Below are 17,718 nucleotides of genomic sequence, written 5' to 3'. Positions count from 1 at the left end.
CATACATATTGCAATTGCTTGTTTGTTGTATTGCGATTTTGTTCTTTTCTGGTTCACAAACAGTGTATGTATGTAAAACAAAATTGTGAGTTTCAATGTTGTGTAAAACTATTGTGTTTTATATGTTGGTCTTTCAAAAGTAATAAAGTAGTGAAACATTAAAAAAAGTTTGAACATGCAGGTTTTTTTTTTTTTGAAAAAACGAGTGAATTATCATAATTGGATCATTACCTGTTAGAGGTAAGGAACACCATTGCACTAAATATTGATAGACTAGTTAGTAATGGAGTTAGTAATGAAATATTAACAATGCTTGTTAGGATTTTTTTGGTTTCAGACATCTTTTGGATAATTAAAGATGCACCGGGTCAAACTGACCCGGGAACAGCATTGCTGTTCCTAACAAATGAACATAACAGGAGGGTTAAAAAAGAACAATTTAGACAAACTTCTACTCCAGAACTACAGGCCCATCTCAAACCTCCCCTTTATCAGTAAGATTATTGAAAAAGTTGTGTTTCAACAATTAAACACCTTCTTAACAACGACCAGCCGCTTTGACGTTTTCCATTCTGGCTTCCGTGCTCACCACAGTACAGAGACCTCCCTTATTAAGGTGTTTAATGATATCCATATAAATACAGACTGTGGAAGAACCACAGTGCTGGTTCTATTGGACCTCAGTGCAGCATTTGATACTGTTGATCACTCCATCCTGTTAGAACGCCTGGAGAACTGGGTCGGCCTTTCTGGTACAGCTCTCCACTGGTTTAAATCCTACTTAAAGGACAGGGACTTTTTGGTATCAGTAGGTAACTTTACATCAAAGATGACAAAAATCACATGTGGGGTTCCCCAAGGGTCCATCCTGGGTCCCCTCCTTTTCAATATCTACATGCTCCCTCTAGCCCAGATAATAAAAAACAACAACATCAGCTACCATAACTATGCAGACGACACACAGCTCTACATCACCATGTCACCAGGTGACTATGAACCAGTTCAGGCACTGAGTAAATGCCTAGAAGAAATCAATACGTGGATGTGCCAAAATTTTCTTCAGTTGAATAAAAACAAAACAGAAGTAATAATTTTTTGACAAATAGAGGAGAGATCAAAAGTTAGCACACAGCTTCAGTCGCTTCAGCTAAAAACCACTAATCAGGCCTGAAATCTGGGAGTAGTGATGGACTCAGACCTGAACCTTCAAAAGCATCTAAAGACAATTACAAGGTCGGCTTTCTATCACCTGAGGAACATTTCTAGGATTAAAGGACTAATGTCTCAGCAGGATCTGGAAAAACTAATCCATGCATTTATATTTAGTAGAATTGATTACTGCAACAGTGTTTTCACAGGTCTGCCTAAAAAGTGGATCAGACAGCTGCAGCTGATCCAGAACGCTGCTGCCTGCGTCCTCACTAAGACTAAGAAAGTAGAGCACATCACCCCAGTTCTAAAGTCCTTACACTGGCTCCCTGTATCTCAGAGAATAGACTTTAAAATACTTCTGTTAGTCTATAAATCCCTGAATGGTTTAGCACCTAAATACATCACAGACTTGTTATCAGCGTATCAACTCTCCAGACCATTAAGGTCTTCTGGCTCCAGCCTACTCTGCATACCTAGAACCAGAACTAAACAAGGAGAAGTAGCATTTAGTTCCTATGCTCCGCTTATCTGGAACAAACTTCCAGAAAACTGTAAAAGTGCAGAAAGCCTGAGTTCCTTTAAATCAAGATTAAAAACACATTTGTTTAAGATTGCCTTCAACTGTTCTAGTTAACTGAATCACCACTTTTTTGTTCTTTTTTCTATCTACATTTTATTCCTACTTGCTTTTATTCTATTTTATTTTGCTATATTTTAATCATGTAAAGCAGTTTGCATTGTCTTTGTACTGATTGGTGCTATATAAATAACTTTGCCTTGCCTTGCCTTGCCTATGGTAAACCCATAGGAGCAGCAGAGATGCACATATCACGGGAAACAAACATGCAACCAGGTCAACTATTACTTTGTGCACTCCACAAGTCTATCCTTTAAGGCAGGGGTGGCCAAAGTGGGGCAAGGGGGCCATTTCCGGCCCCTGGACAGACTTTGTGTGGCGCTCAACTGCAATTCACAATTATTTGACACACCAGCAAATGCGAGTAATGCAGATGTTGGCTATTTAGTCTTAATTGGGACAAAATTGTTACAGATAAAAGTTTGTTACAATCGAAAATGTTAGGTACAGCACAAAATATCTTTATTTTCGCAGTATAAATATAGGACCATATTTGTTCAAGGAATTACTGAAATGCAGACTTTAGTGCACCAAAATCCGCTTTTAATTAAAAAAAAATTTAATTGGCTAAATATACTGACTCGAGTCCTGTTCTTACTGCAGAGAATAGACAAAAAGAAAATCAATCCGGTCCAAAAGAATTAGCAAAATGGATGACCATCTTTTAACGCGACAACAAATGCAAAACCCTTTTACATTTTGAATCTGCGATGATTTACACATTCCGTTCTAACATTAAATGTCACAAATTTAATTAAAACAGTGTATATTTTTAGATTTTGGTTTGTTGTTTTTGTTTTGTTTTCGGCCCTCCAGTACTTTTGACGATCTGCACCAGTAGCAACAGCACGCTCTCCAGAGCACAGTCCTAATGCTTGCTAGACAAACCACAGGGCCTTCTTCACTGCAATCAATAATTCTTTCACCTTGAAGTCATTGATGATACAACAACAACAATAATAATAATAATAATAACAATAATAATAAAATAAAATCTTTGGATGCAATACTCCCAGCAGCTGGAAGTCCCTATTGCTGGAAGCCAATAACAATTACACCGACTGTGGGAAAAATGCAATAAAAATAATTTGGCTATAAATTGTAGATTTTATCCTGACAGTTATTGGTGTAAATTTAATATGGGTCTGATCCCGCTATGATTATCTCCAGCTTAGTTGTTAGTAAGAAAAGAAAAAAAAAATCCTTTTGCACACTTTTGTACAGCGTGTGGTTTAACCACACAGAGGCAGTAAAGTAACACTAATTGAACGTCTATTTGGTGCCTTCAGTGTCATTAGGATGAAAGATTTATGTGCAGCAGTTTTGAGCCACCCCCTCATTTCTTTACCGTAGACACGAAAAGAGCCAGACATTCTTCAAAGCAATCATTTTCTTTTAATATTTCAACATTTGATCTTCAGCTCCGTCTTTGCACTTCACCATTTATTATTCATTGGTCTGTTTCTTATGCTGTTTAAACACTGACGTAGGAGATTTTTTTTAAACATTTGTTTAAACAAGGGAATTCTGCACATACGTTTTTGAAGTTTGAATTGTCTGTGGCAACGTGACACAGCGGGCGAAAGTTTTCTATAGCTCCGGCTAATTACTGTTACACAATTGCTATTGTCTTTGCAGCAGGTTGAAAATAAAGTGTCATGCGCAAACCGACACAGCGTGTTGTCTTGGGATTTTATGCTGTCGCCCAACACAAAGGAACGCCCAACAGTGAGGTGGGTGGAACATGAAACGTGCCATTCGTCGTGCTTTTCAACTAGTCCTTGAGAGGGATATTAGGAAAAGCTGCAATATGCAATAATATTAGTCAATGTTGCGATATAGCTTGCGATAAATACAAAAAAAAAAGGTTAAGCATTAATGTCTTTTTTTGCTTTACAATCATAGCTAACGCAGGCCCCAGATAATAAGTAGTCCATTCAGATACTAAAATAAATATGCAGGGTGTGATGTTTTTTCCAATAAAACAACATAGCTGTGGTTTCTTATCAACTTGACCACCTTTATTTTCCCAAAACCTTTTATGTTGCATTAAACAAATGTCAGCAAACATATTAGGGGTCAGTAAGAGCCTGAACAGAGTGTGCTAATATAATTACTTAATACTTATTGCGCTTCAGGTGATTCTTTGCAATACGCATATAGTGATATTGTGATATATTGTGCAGCCCTAACATTAATCAGAGGAACAGCAATCGGGAGCTGTGGGGGAGCTGCAGATATACAGCTCGGGTGCAGGAGAACTAGCCTATATGTCAAGGGTGTCAAACTCATTTCTATATGGGGCCACTTTGGCGTCACAAAGTCATTAAAAGGGCCGGTTGCATGTGTAGAGACGATACTTTTCATTTCATAATTTCATTCTAGTTCACATAGTAGTATAAAAAATGCACAGTAACATAAAAGTAGCACCCTTAGGCACCATTTATATAGTTTATCTGCAAACAAAAGTTGATATTGAGTGAGTTAGACTTACAGGAGGCACAGTTTTAGCCACTTTATACACTTTAAAAGGATATATACCTCTACTTTATGACATGATATGCCTTTTTTTTTTGGCTCTTGAGGGCCGGATAATTTTTCTTGACGGGCCGGATTCGGCCCGCGGGCCTTGAGTTTGACACCTGTGCTATATGTCCAGTGGTGTAAAATTTGAGGAAGAATGCCAAGAAGAAAGTGATTGTTGAAAGAGAGCCATAGGAAATCCTGTTTGCAGTCTGCCGCAAACCATGTAGGGGACGACGGCAAACGTGGAAAAAGCTGCCTTGTTAAGCTTGTCATTTTTGACCTCCGTGGAAAACGCTGTGTCAGGGAGACCAGACACATGAGCCTGAACGCCACATCGCCAGGATGACACATGGTGGTGTCAGCAGTATACCGTGGGGATGTTTTTCCTCCTGCGGTTACAGATTTATGACACATATTAAACCATGTAGAACTTGTATTCAGCTTTTTAACTATGCGCTACGTTGTGTTGATATATAGATCTCTAAATATTTTATAGGCACGAATCAGCTTCACGACTTCCCGCGTGGTTAATAAAAAGTCAACAGACGGCGCAGAAAGCGACACAAAGAGCCTGAATGCAGCACGTTTGGCCCCGGTGCTGTTTCCCCTGTCTGCGGCAGAGCGGCGCTGCGCCGCCCTTTCTCCCTCCTCCTGGCTGCTGGGCTGCGTGGGACCGTCCGCCGCGGCAGTAACTTGATACCCGGAGACGAGCGGTCCAGACGAGCCCGCAAAACGAGGCGTTCCCAGCCGCCCCGGGATCACATCGACAGATAACCATCTCTTCCGTCCGCCATCTCTCAGCACCGGGGAGGCGGGGGTGGAGGGAGGGGGGAACGATCTCCGTCCACTGCTCACCGGAACAGCTCACCGTAGGCGCCGATGACCCGCGAGTTGTTTTTTACGTTCTCCAGACTGGAACACGACACGGGACGCGCACAACTAACTGGCTAGCTCCGGGGCTAGCGTCAGTTAGCTATCGGCTTTTAACATTACACGAATGAAATTTAGGGCGTTTTTTTTTTTTTTTTAGAAGGCAGTTCTGTTGGCTTTTGAGAAGAAGAAGTGGACGTTTCAAAACATTGTGTTAAACCACGGCGCATTAACGCGTCGGTTATTTTAGCGATATTTAGCAGCTTCGCCCCCAAGTTTTCTAGCAGCAGCCGGACTGTCGCTGCGGGCTGCTAGCATGTTAGCCGCTGCCGGACGCAGACGCCGTGTTCCGGCATCTCACAGATGGAAGATCCGCCGCGCGACGTCGCTGCTCGGCTGATCTGTCCGCTCCGCACCGGGCTCCAAAGCGGGACTATTTCACCTCCTTTCCGCCGCTCTCATTAGTCCACCGACCCCAGCAACAAGAACAACAGCTACCCATTTAATATAAATATATATATATGTATATTCTTTTATTTTTTTATGCATTAGTTATCAATGTGTTGTGCTGTCTGGGAGCTCAGTTCAAGTTATTGGGCTGACTTTAGAGGAAATACGCGGAGGAACGGAGTAGAGGAGGACCAGAAGAGGTGCAGCAACGACTCGGAGGAGAGCCCCAAGGAACGATACCAAAGTACGCTGCCATGTCTGGGAGCCGAACAGCGATGAAATCTCTGGCGAGGTGTTGGTTTTGCCTCGCGATCCTCCAGACTTCTGTGGCCGGTGAGTGGCGTCCATTGGTTTTTGGTTTTAGAAGACGGAAAATGCGCTTCTGATGAGAGGTTAGCCCGATTCTGGCCCACAAGTTAAGGATCCATTAGGAGGATCCAAATGGTGTCGGCTGGACCCAGTCGGATCTTCGTTCAGGGCCGGTCAAAACTATTCGAACTTCATCATTTTGGTGCCCATTGCGAGTCAAAGCGATCGTCACTCTTTATCCTCCATAGCGCGATTTTCTTTGGTATATTTATTTAATATGTTTAGGGGTGAACAGGCTATAATTTGGATTTATTGTTGTATTCCTTGTAATATTTAAAAAAATATTCTTTATGGGGGGGAAAATACGAGTATTTTTTAATTACACCGAAAATCATTTTTACATGAAGTTGAAATTTCAAACTCAATATCAATGTTTACAAACAAAATACTCTATGCTTATCAAAAGTGGAAAAATCTAGTCAATACCATTATGACAATAGTTTATGTTGTCCTAATTAGTGTATATACCAGTAAGCCACAGCCATTTGGATACACCAGATTAACAAAGTGTTGTTTCCCTGCATAACAAACAGTAAACAAGTGTTGGTCTTGGATTCATCTGAACAGCTGAGTGCAAATCAGCCTTCTTAATCTGCGTAAACAAAGGATCTGGTCCATGCAACTGTATTCGGCGTTTCTGGTAATTTCTGTAATGTGTTTTCTTTGGTGATCAGCTAGAGTTTAGCAGGCATGGTTGCCTTTCTGTAGTTTCTGGCTAACCTCTGACTCGAGTTGGTCTTGATCCGCTGCAGTCTGAGCCCTAAAAAAAAAATAAAAAATAAAGAAGTGCGTCGTTTTTGCCTCTCAACCATTCCGTACATTTGTAGTTTTGGTAATTTAATTACGGACGTTTTTAGACAACGAATTGGAGCCAGCTTTAAAAGTAGTTGCAGCGTGTTTCTGCAGACGGATAACACAAAAAAAAAATCACGTATCATGTCCCCCCCTGCTGGCCAGGAGGCTAAAAGCACTTGCTTAGATTGCTTCTGTCTTGTTCCAGATCATCCTGTCTGATGCTGCCTAAAGTCACGCACGCTGCCTCTGATGTGTGCGTCTCCCATGCAATGTGTGAAAAAAAAAAAAAAATTATAAACCTTTTCCATCGTTCTGTGTACAAAAGGCTTGGAGAGAAAAAAAACGCGGCCAAGAACACGCCGTCCCCGCCGGCCGACTTGTGCCATGTGTCTGAGACCCCGGAGTCGAAGCCAGGCTTCTGTGAAACCTCGAGCTTGATAAGATAGCAGCAGACAGAGGGACGGTGGAATATGTGGGAAGAAAAGGTAGCTAAGGTAATAGAAGTTAAGCTTCGTGGCGGGAGCAGCTGCCAAAGATGAACTCTCGTAGCATTGGAGCTTCATCCTTTTATAAAAAAAAAAAAAAAAAAAAAAGCTGTAATCTGAAACTAAAAAGGATTTCTGTTCATGATCTAAAGCTGTTAGTGTTTGGAGGTTATGTCCCGCATACTTGGATGTTTACTAGAAGAAGGTATAAGAGCGTGTGTTATTCTCTTTCTTTTTTTTTTTACTTATTTCACATTTTTTGACACCTTACAACCAAAATGTTACTTTAATTTTTTGAGATTTGATGTAATAGAGGAACATACTGTAGTGCATTATTGCAAAGTGGAAGGACGATGATGCACAGAATTCATTATTTTACTAATATTTGTTCTAATTCTTCTTAAAGCAAAGCCACCCCACAGCATAATGCCACCACCACCGCCAGTGAATGAAATGAATGAAAACTTTATTGTCATTGTCACAAGAACAACGAAATTTAAAAAGTGCCATCGATCCGTGCATATGTTTAAAAAACCCAATAATAAATAAATAATAAATAAATCTATGTCCCTCAATTTACACACAATATATTTTGGTTGCATTTAGTTTTATTATTGCTGTCGGGTAAAAACTGTCTCTAAAACGGTTGGTTCAGTGCTGAAAGTTGAACGCATTAGAGGCGTGCTTTCCTTACCCCCCCTTGTCCGTTTACATGGACGGGGAGCAGTTCTTGCTTGTATCGCGCCCCCGGCACGCTTCAGGGTGATAATGAACCAATCGGCTGTTGAGATTCACCGGTCCAGTTTTTCCGATCGGATACCGATACCTGGGCTGAGCGTGTCAGCCGATACCGAGCCGATACTACCGTTAAATGAACCGTGTGCCTTGCCGTGTGTGTGGTGTTGAATTTACCAACTTTATCGCCAACCTTCGCGATTTTTCCCGTCGCAGTTGGGCTTATTGGCGTGTCGCGTTTGAAACGTTTCCAAATAGCAGACTTGGTTCGGTCCGGCAAACATAGAATTGAGGTGACTAGATCGCTGTAACTGCGTTGTTGTGTTTTGATGTTGATAAAACAAAAAAAAACGAAAATCCAGCTAATTGGGTCAGTATCGGAGCCGATATCCGAACCGGGGTACGGGATCGGAGCGTCGCTAACCAGCAGTAGCTCCGTATTTAATGGCATACCACTTCACCTGTACCGCATCCAGCCCAAAAATTATAATTTCTCGGATAAAATACCAGCTAATCAGAAAATTGTTGCACAACTGTCCACCAGTTTTTAACTATTTAAAAAAAAAATAATAATCCCATTAAGAGTTAAAGTATAATATGAATCATTTTATAGCATTTGTTTTCCAGCGCGTTGCCTCCATCATGCGGTGGTGCTAGTGTGTTCAGCACCACCTCAGAGGCTCACGCAGCAGCTACAGTCTGCTTGGTGTTTTATTTTATAAACTGGAAATACGGACAAATGGCACCTCTGTGCCAATCGATTTTCCTCCCAACCCCAGTTGAAATATAGGCATTTCCCCCCAACTTATCGGACATCTGCCATCCCCTCCCATGCATTTAACCCGTGTGCAGCTCACACGGGTCGGCCTAATGCGTTACACGTCCCACGGGAACTAATTAATGTGGTGGCGTTCCCAAATTGGGGAACGGTTCCAAGCAATTCCCAAGCCTTTCGTGGGCCAACAGGTATTAAACGAGCTCCTTCCCAATTGCAGACCAACTTGTAGCAAATTCCTGCTACGGCCCATGTGGAGATACGCTAGTAATTCTGAAAGCCTGCCGCCCCGGATTACAAAGTCACGCAGTGGAGATTTTGCTGGTAAAAAACGTTGATCTTAGAGTCAGTTAGGACAAATCCGCATTTTCTGTTATCGTCTCCGTTCTAAGCCGGGCTCCCAACACGCGCTGCGACTGTAGTGTGCGTCTGGTGTGGGCATCCAGCAGAGTGAATGTCTTAGTATACAAAGTGAGAACCTGTGATGCTTGGAGTGCACCAGCGTCTGGATGCCTTCAAGCCACGCAACGGGCACAAAGAAGAAGAGAACGACGATGTCGTTTTTGAAACTATTCACACAGACGTTCAGGAGGAGATCAGCGTGAGGAACCGGGATAGATCGTCTGGTCCCACCTTAGTCTGAGCCGTGCTAAACGTACAATAGAGCAGTGTTCGTGCGGCGTTGCGCGCCGGCCAAGAGGAGAAATTAGCGGATGTTTCGCAAAAACAAAAGGCGCAGCCTTGAGACGGTAACTCAGAGTGACAGGCCGTGATTAACGCGGAGCGTTCTCCTTGGCCGGCACAGACAATGAGTCTGGAGTTCTAAAAAAAAAAAAGAAAAAAAGTTGAGGATTGTCACAGACAGAACCTTTGCAGAGAGGGTCGATTATTGGGCCTTTTTAGAAATCGTGCCTGCCTCCTCTGCAACTGCTGCTCCTCTCTGTTGCCATCCTTTTACATCACAAGCCCCGGATGTTGCCGCGTGCCTCAGCTGGAGTAGACTCTCGCAGAAAACATCCAGAACACCCCAGTAACCCCACATCGATATTAAAACTTACTGGGGAGCAAGTTTTAATATCGATCCCAGGCAATTAAATGAGCAGACACTTTTAAAAGGAGAAATAATTAAGGGTGAAATGCGTGATTGACATGATGTTGGGGACTTGCTTGAAGAATAGTAGCTAAAGTGCTTTAAGGTATTAATTAATCATGGTATGACATTACTTACGCAAAAAATGTATAACAATCTGTTTAAAACAGAAGAGCAACAATTTCTCCTGCTGCTACTAAAATAACATTGATTCTGATAATGTTATGGTGCTTATTTATTATTTTGACCTTGCTGTTTGGCAGACGCTCGTCTGCTTCCGCGGAGCCGACATTAACCTAACAAGCTCGACAAGTCAGTGGGACTGCATGAATTCTTGCGTTGTGACAATCGGCTTTTTTTCGGAAGCCAAAAAATATGTCCAACAAATTGAATTTGTTGGAAATTGAAGAGTACAGAGAGTTCTTATTTCAGCCAGCTGACTGGCAGCGTGCAGTGGTAGGGTGGTGGAGCGGCAGTGCTGCCATACAGCCGTTATATCATTAAACAGATCTTTAACCGCCATCTCTTGTAGTTTTGAACCTGCAGTTTTTAAAAACCCTTGGTATTAGGGGTGATCCACCATGTATCGATTCAAAGATTAACGATCCAATTCCATCGACTCAAAAGTTAGCGATCCATATCATCAATATTCAGGCATGAAACTATATTGAACAGCCAGGCGATCTATTATTTTTCTAAAATTAGAAGAATGCTGTCTTTGATTTGAATGCCTGATGCTTGTAAGAGCATATTTTTTTGTGAGAGTTGATTTTGATGTAAAAAGAAAATGCGTTAGGTCGTGTCCATCGCATCAGTCGCATATCATAACTTTGTTGCCTTGTACAACACCACTATATTGCAATATAGTGGTGTTGTACAGCAACATGTGGGGGAGGGTTAATTTTTCTTCTTGTACGTGACTGAACAGTGTAGAAGCTTTTTTTTGGCAGCCTTATGATAAACTGTTTGCAGTAACAGGTGGGGGAGGGGGCTGTTGGTTCGTGTTTTAATGTGAAATGCAGTTCTGTTACGTTTTTTTTTTTTTTTTGCCATCTGATTTAAAGGACCCCGAGCCACAGAAGCGATAACCGCAGAACATTTTAGTGGCTTTGAAGCTTTTTAACGTTACCATACCTTCTCCGTTCTTCCAGTCACGTGTCCATTTTTCTGAGTTTGATCATTCCGATTGTAAATATCTATTTTCTGGCAGTCCCCAGATTAGGTTTGCAAGGGATTCACTGCAAAAACGGAACTAGAAATAGGTAAAATATTCTTTAAAATGAGTGTATTTGTCCTTGATTTGAGCAGGTAAATAAGATGATTTGCCAATGGAATAAGATGTTTGCACTTAAAATAGGAACAATTCATCTCCATCATCTTATTTTAAGTGCAGGATGTCTAATTATCTTATTTTAGGGCTCAAAAATACTCATTCCGTTGGCAGATAATCTTATTTACCTGCTCAAAACACTAACTTTAAGAACATTTCACTTATTTTTAGATCCGTTTTTGCAGTGTTTCGGCTCTGATTCATCTTTCTCCTTCCGGTGTTGTGAGTTTCAATAGAAATAATACCCATAGCCCTCCCAGAAAAGGAGAAAGCCCCTTCATACCGGACAACCAATGGCCTCCACTGGTTCGACGTTGCTCTGAAGCAAAAAAAAAAAAAGTCTGTGAAGCTGCTGTACAGCAAGACAGCTCATCGGTTCAACAAGGAAATGGTGTTATAGTCATAAAAACAGACCAAACGGAGATAGGGCCTAAAACCAGGTTTCCTTGTTTATATAATCCCGAGATTATGCCCCCCATGGAGTGAGAGCTAATGGCACTTGCCGTGACTGTTTTCATTACATATTTGGGAAAGTTAAGGTATACAGGGAGAATAGAAGGAGGAGATTGTGGGTTGGGGGGGGTTAGAGGTTTTGGTGTAACTGCGTCGTGGTCAATAATGGAGGCCTCTAAGCTTTGAGGGGAGTATAAACCCGGGATTAGCATAACTGTACCAGACCCAGACAGACACAGACTGAGTGGTGGTGTTATCGGTGGGGGGGGGGTTACAGAGCAACAGATGGGACCGATTAAATCCCCCACCACAACCACCACCTCCGTCACTCCGCATCTTTAAACTTAACCTCGTGAAAATCAGGGGTGTCGGCAAACGCCGGTCCGACCCATCCTGCCTCAGCGGCAACAGCATCAGGCACGGTTCGCGTTTTGGGCCAATGAAAACGCGGCACACCCGGGGGGGTGGGGGACACGGTGGTCAGGGTCAGCTGTGCAAAGAGGAGAGGCGAGGGCGTTGGGGAAAAGAAAGCACCGGTGCGTTTTACTGGGGGAAAATCAGTGTTTTGCTTTCAAAAGCAGGCCTGCCCGCCCGAGGCACCAGTGTTCAGCCGCACTTCCCTTCTCCCGTCTCTGGCTGTAATGGCGTACGTGAACTTAAACGTGCAGGGGAGGGCGCCGCCGACACGTCCCCGTGCCTTATAATCAAGTTTCAGACCGCCTTGTCTTGCGCTGCTTCTGCGTTGGCAGCGGGGAGGGGGGGGCAGGGAGAGAGATTAGATCGCTGTTGTTTTTTAGCAGCAAAGCCGAGGGAAGGGTAGCGCGAGGGGAGCTAGGAGGGTGCACTGAAGGCCGGTTGGGGGAGGAGGGAGAGATTAGCAAATAACTGGGCCATGGGTAAACACTCAGCGGTGCCCGCCGTCGTCCAATGGAGAGCCTCGGAGCAGAAAACTACTCTGTAGTCTCTTGATATGACTACCCTCTCTCTCTCTCTCTCTCTCTGTCTCTGTCTCTCATCTGCCTCGCTCCGCTGGCCTTGCTTGCATACTCTGACCCACAGTCCATCGCTGCAGCGAGAGCCAAGATCACAAAGCAAACTCCACACAGAGCGGTGCCCGAGACAGGGGCCTGCCACGCCGAATGAGAGAGGAGCGTAGAGATTGGCATCCAAACAGAAGCACTTCGAAAAAGATCAGTGAGCTGCAGACGAGTCAGGAAGAAGTGACAATAGTCAAAAGTCTCTTTATTTGTCTCCCTTGGCTGAGAATACCAACAACAGGGTTCCTGAACATTTTCTTGGTCTAGAAAATGGAAAATCCTTTCTTCCTTCTCTCCCTTCCTTTCCTTCCTTCATTTCTACGAAGGCAGACATGTCCTTTCTTTATTTCTTTCTCTCCTTGTGTCCTTCATTCCTTTCCAGTGTACTACCTTCCATCCTTCCTTCTGTCATTTCTTTCCTTTTTTATTTACTTTCTTTTTATTTCTTTCTTTATATTTATGTGCTTTAGGGCTAGACGATATAGGCAAAAAAAAAAGCATATTGATGAAATGAAGATCATATAGATCGATGTCGATAATTGTCAACAAATTCGAAACGTATATTTTAAATGCAGTCCTGGCCATTTTAGGCTGTTGCTTAACAACCTGTTTTCTGATACAGAACGCAGAAACACTGAATTAAAACTCAACCCTTTTATTTAAAAAACCTTTTTACCAAAACTGCAAGTTTAAAAAAAAAAAAAGTATAAAAGGAACGACTGCGCGCTGAACTCTATGAAGGGGCTTAGTGATGGAACGTTCCTGGGTCTGGGTTTGTGATTGGTTGGGAGGATGAAATGACTTTAGTATTAACCTACATGATAGGCCAGAATGCAAAAGGAAGGAAAACTCTTATCCTATTGACCTTTTTTTTTCTATCATCGACAAACGTCGATTGATATTGTTATAGAATTATCGTCCAGCCCTAATGCGCTTTCTCTTTCTATCCCATCCATTCATCCACCCATCCTCTGTTCTTTACGGTTCATGTTTAAAGCCTGGCCAAAGAAAACCTCTGCTGTCAATTCCTTTGTTTTGTATTTTAAAATAAACGTAAAGGACTGAGAACGGCAGGTCAGGTTGGGTCTGGATTTGTCTGCAATTTTTACATGAGCCAGTCATTTTTGTTTTTACAGGCCTTCAGTTTCATTGTTTACGGAAGTAATTGCAAATGTAACTGTTTTTAATTTTAATTTTCAATAATTTTTTTTTTTTTTACATAAAAAAACAACACTGGACACCGGTCAGCATCTCTCCTTGTTATTAGAAAGCTGTTTAGCAATGGGAGCCAACAATATTAAGACCACATATTAGCAAGACGATGTACAGCGGTTAACAGCGGTCTTCTATGGAGCGCTAACGCTACTACTGTGTGTGGATATGCAGTTGGAGACAGGAGAGTGACGTGAAAGTAGGGCTGGGCGATATGGAATAAAAAATAAATCTCAGATTTTATCATACCAAATCCGATTAATCGATTTTCTCCTCTTTTTTTGTTTCATTAAAAGGAAATTAAAGAAATTATTTTAAAACTTTGCTTTTTATGTCAAGTATTTCGTCAGGGAGTTGACCTGAATTCATAGTGCAACTAAAAGCAAGCTGTGAAACATGTAAAACAAGATGGCAGCCGTGCCATTATAAACAATGTAAATATAACAAAACATTTGCTGCTAGTGGTATTACACATTGAGCTAAGAACAGGCTTCACTGCGCTTGTGAACATCAAACTAAGTTAAAAAAAGTAAATAAGTAAATAAAGTACCTCGTATTATGGTAAAAAAAAAAGTTTCCACTTAACAATATTTTGACAATACATTTGTCTAAACATATATTCAGCATCGCATGCTGTTCTCTTCATGGAAACCCAATGAGTGTATTAGCAAAATAAAATCCAGATTTTCCAAAAATGAAATCTTAAAGAATTGTAAATTCGAATTAATCGATTAAATCGATTTATCGCCCAGCCCTACGTGAAAGATGGATAAAATGTGACATGACCGTTCCTCAGTTGCTTTGAAAAACATATGATACGTATCTGAATTACTGCCACATATAGAAGTGGCACAAATGGTTTTTTTTGTTTTTTTTAGGGGGAGGTTGAAAAGATCAGAATTTGGCCGTTCACACTGCCATGAAAAAGAAGGATATGGGTCACAAAAAGATCGTATTTGGGTTGCCTTTCCCTGCAGTGCGATCGTAGCCTCTGTCAATTATAAGTGAAACCGTAAATCTTCACAGCACAGGTCTGTGTTACTTTAAGACCCGCGTTTAAGTCTCCAGTCTCACAAATCAAAGTCACGCCCAGTCTCACAACGCACGTCTAAGTGGTGCCTTAGGTTTTTTTTTTTTAGAGCTAGAGTCTAAGACAAGTCTCGAGTCTTTTAGAGTGAGAATCTAATTAAATTTTCCACTTGGGATCGACACGCTCAGGAATCATGTTAGTGCCAGGTCTGAACGGCGCTAAAGAACAACGAGGAAACGGAAATCAATGAACCTGTATTGTGTCCATTTGTCTGGCGTGCACTTGTGTGCCAGCACGTTGGCACAATGAAACTATTTAACGTGCCGAACGCCAGTCGGTGTGTCATAATGTTATTTCCATCTCACAGAAGGTCAGGCTTTGAAGTCTGGGAGTTTAAAGGGTTAGAGAGACAGTTAGGGTGTTTCACAGCGAGATGAAAGGTGAAACAGAGCTCTTCTTAAGTTATTGTTTGGACGTCTGATGTCTACTGGTCGTTTTGTATTGTTTCAGTGAACTCTTGGAAGAAAATCACACTCAAAAGGCTGCGAATGAAATCCTAGAAATCAATTTCTGGATAATTCTTTGGGTTTTTAATCAAAGGGTGCCTTCCTGCGGCGTGTTTTGGTACGTCTCTGAGGTGTCGCTGACAGAGCAACGTCTACGGAATTCATTTGGCCGCCTCAAACGCCAGGCGTTAAAAGTTTCTGTCAGCGTACGGGAGACGCTGCTGGAAATAAGTCAGTTTTTCCAGCCCGGCATGCGACGTCGCCGTGTTTGTCTTGCCGTCTGTGGGTGTTGTCGCGGGCTCTCTCCATTGTTTCTCCCCTGTTGTACGGGAGCTCCTCCTGTACGGCTCATGTCCGCACGTTCGCCAGCGTGGAGGAAAATAAATATCCTCATGACAGACGGGATCATTCCTTATACCCGCTCTGTACGCTAAGAAGTGCCCTGTCTTCAAGGTGGCGGCTTTTAAAACAATCTTCTTGGAGGCAAGGCAATCACTTTGTGTCGTTTAACCACTTAGCCACCTCAATGGTTACGTTTACTATGCTTGATTTGTCTGTTAAAGTACTTATGACTTAATTGTTCTTATTTTGTACAAGTGCAGTTTGTAGTTGCACTGGAAATAGACAGTGGGAAGGAAACCTTCAGTCATATACGGTTATTTGGCTAAAATATTAGCTATACCTGTTAAAACTAAAACTAGCTTCAAGAATAAACTATTTGTATCATTTTAATGCAGTTTAAACTATTAATTAGATGTAGCAGTGGCATTAGCAAGTTTATGTACCTCAACTAATGTCCTGTTGACTGTCATGAATACAAATAGGCCAGTATGAGATTCTCACAATATAATAACCATGAGTTTTGCACAAAAAAATCAGCATCAGCATGGTCTATTTGTTTTGATTGAAACAGAACAGCAATGGGTCTTCTAACTGCTGCTAAAGTATCCCACTGGTTATATTGATGTAACATTCATCTTTCTTTTTTTTTTTTTTTTTTTTGGTTTGGTCAGCATTAAGAATATACAACAACCTGCTGAATTTAGTTGTAGTTTTCATGTGCTTCTTGTGTACATTGTCTGCTTTCCAATATGCCCATTTTTTTCTGTACCTGCTGGAGTATCGGTGAGGACAGAACAAGTAGATAATAGCTAGTTAATTAGTAGAGTAGAAGATAACATCCTTGGAGTCTGCATCTACACTTGCAGAAAGAGATATAACGAAATCAACCACAAAAGGATCACTTCTTTGATAATATCAGAATATGAAAATATGGAAAAATATTTCATATAAGAGTTATTTGGTGACAGCCAAAATAATTTATGGGGTTTATCTGTACAGAACTGTTATCGGTGTCAGGTTGTTTATATATATATTTTTTTATAGGTAAAGTTTTAAAGACCAGTGAAATTCTCCATCAGAATGGACACTTTCTGTTAATAAGATGCATAAGTTGTACCTGGCTGTATGGAGCATCAAGTAACACAGTGCTGCCCCTCCCCCACCTGCTGCTGCCGGGACAGCAAAATCTAAGTGGTTCTATGAGTTTAGTTTAAAGACCTTTGCTTTTTTGGCTCCCAGAGATACTTTAGAAAGAGCCGAGCAGAACAGAAAAGGCACGATATTTGGCCCGTTGTTTGTTTTCAGAGGCTGATCAGCAGCTCCAGAGTTACCACAAAACTGATAAAACATCAGAAGATAATACGGCGAGCGACGTCTCATATGATACTTTAAAGTGTAACGGAGACATCAGCTGAACACCTCTGCCAAATCATGCAGTGGAAACAAGCAAAGACCCCCCAGCTGCTCATTGCTAGTCAGCTGGCTGAAAAAAAAAAAACAATTCTGAAGGCTTTAAAAAGTCCATCAGAACTAGAATGGTTTTATCTGAGTCGTCTCTTGCTGGCTGCTGCTTAGGTGTATTGACAGGCGAAGTAGGCAGAGGGAAAAACGAGGCAAATTATGCCTGTCTACACAGGCATAATTGTTATTTGGAGCAGGTCCAAATAAGGAACTACAGGCTCAAACCACACCCATGATCACCACGTTTTTGTATTTTTATCATCACAGGCGTTCTTCTGTCTTGTTAGACAGTTGATTTACTACCATGTCAATCACAAACCGTGTTGGAGACGTCTTCATATGCTCATCGGTGCAGCACAGAAGGCTGCAGTGTTGTTTTAACACAAACGGTGGCTTTTTCTTGCCGTGTTACGATGCTTTCTCTTTTTAGATCAACAATCTTGCACCGATTAAGTTAAGAACA

At 41.8% G+C, this 17,718-nt stretch overlaps 1 protein-coding gene across 1 annotated transcript in view; it reads left to right on the top strand.

Moving 5' to 3' along the window:
* Nucleotides 1-4,943: 4,943 nt before the first annotated feature.
* LOC105915474 (bone morphogenetic protein receptor type-2) overlaps nucleotides 4,944-17,718 on the top strand; it is a 38,997-nt gene continuing 26,222 nt past the window's right edge. Inside the window, exon 1 of the mRNA XM_012849596.3 lies at nucleotides 4,944-5,968. Within this exon, the coding sequence (XP_012705050.2) occupies nucleotides 5,890-5,968 (79 nt within the window). The 5' untranslated portion in view covers nucleotides 4,944-5,889. The remainder of the gene's footprint in view (nucleotides 5,969-17,718) is intronic.

Source organism: Fundulus heteroclitus, chromosome 24, assembly GCF_011125445.2.
Source record: "Fundulus heteroclitus isolate FHET01 chromosome 24, MU-UCD_Fhet_4.1, whole genome shotgun sequence".
Lineage (NCBI taxonomy): Eukaryota > Metazoa > Chordata > Actinopteri > Cyprinodontiformes > Fundulidae > Fundulus > Fundulus heteroclitus.
This window is presented reverse-complemented; position numbering and strand designations above follow the sequence as displayed.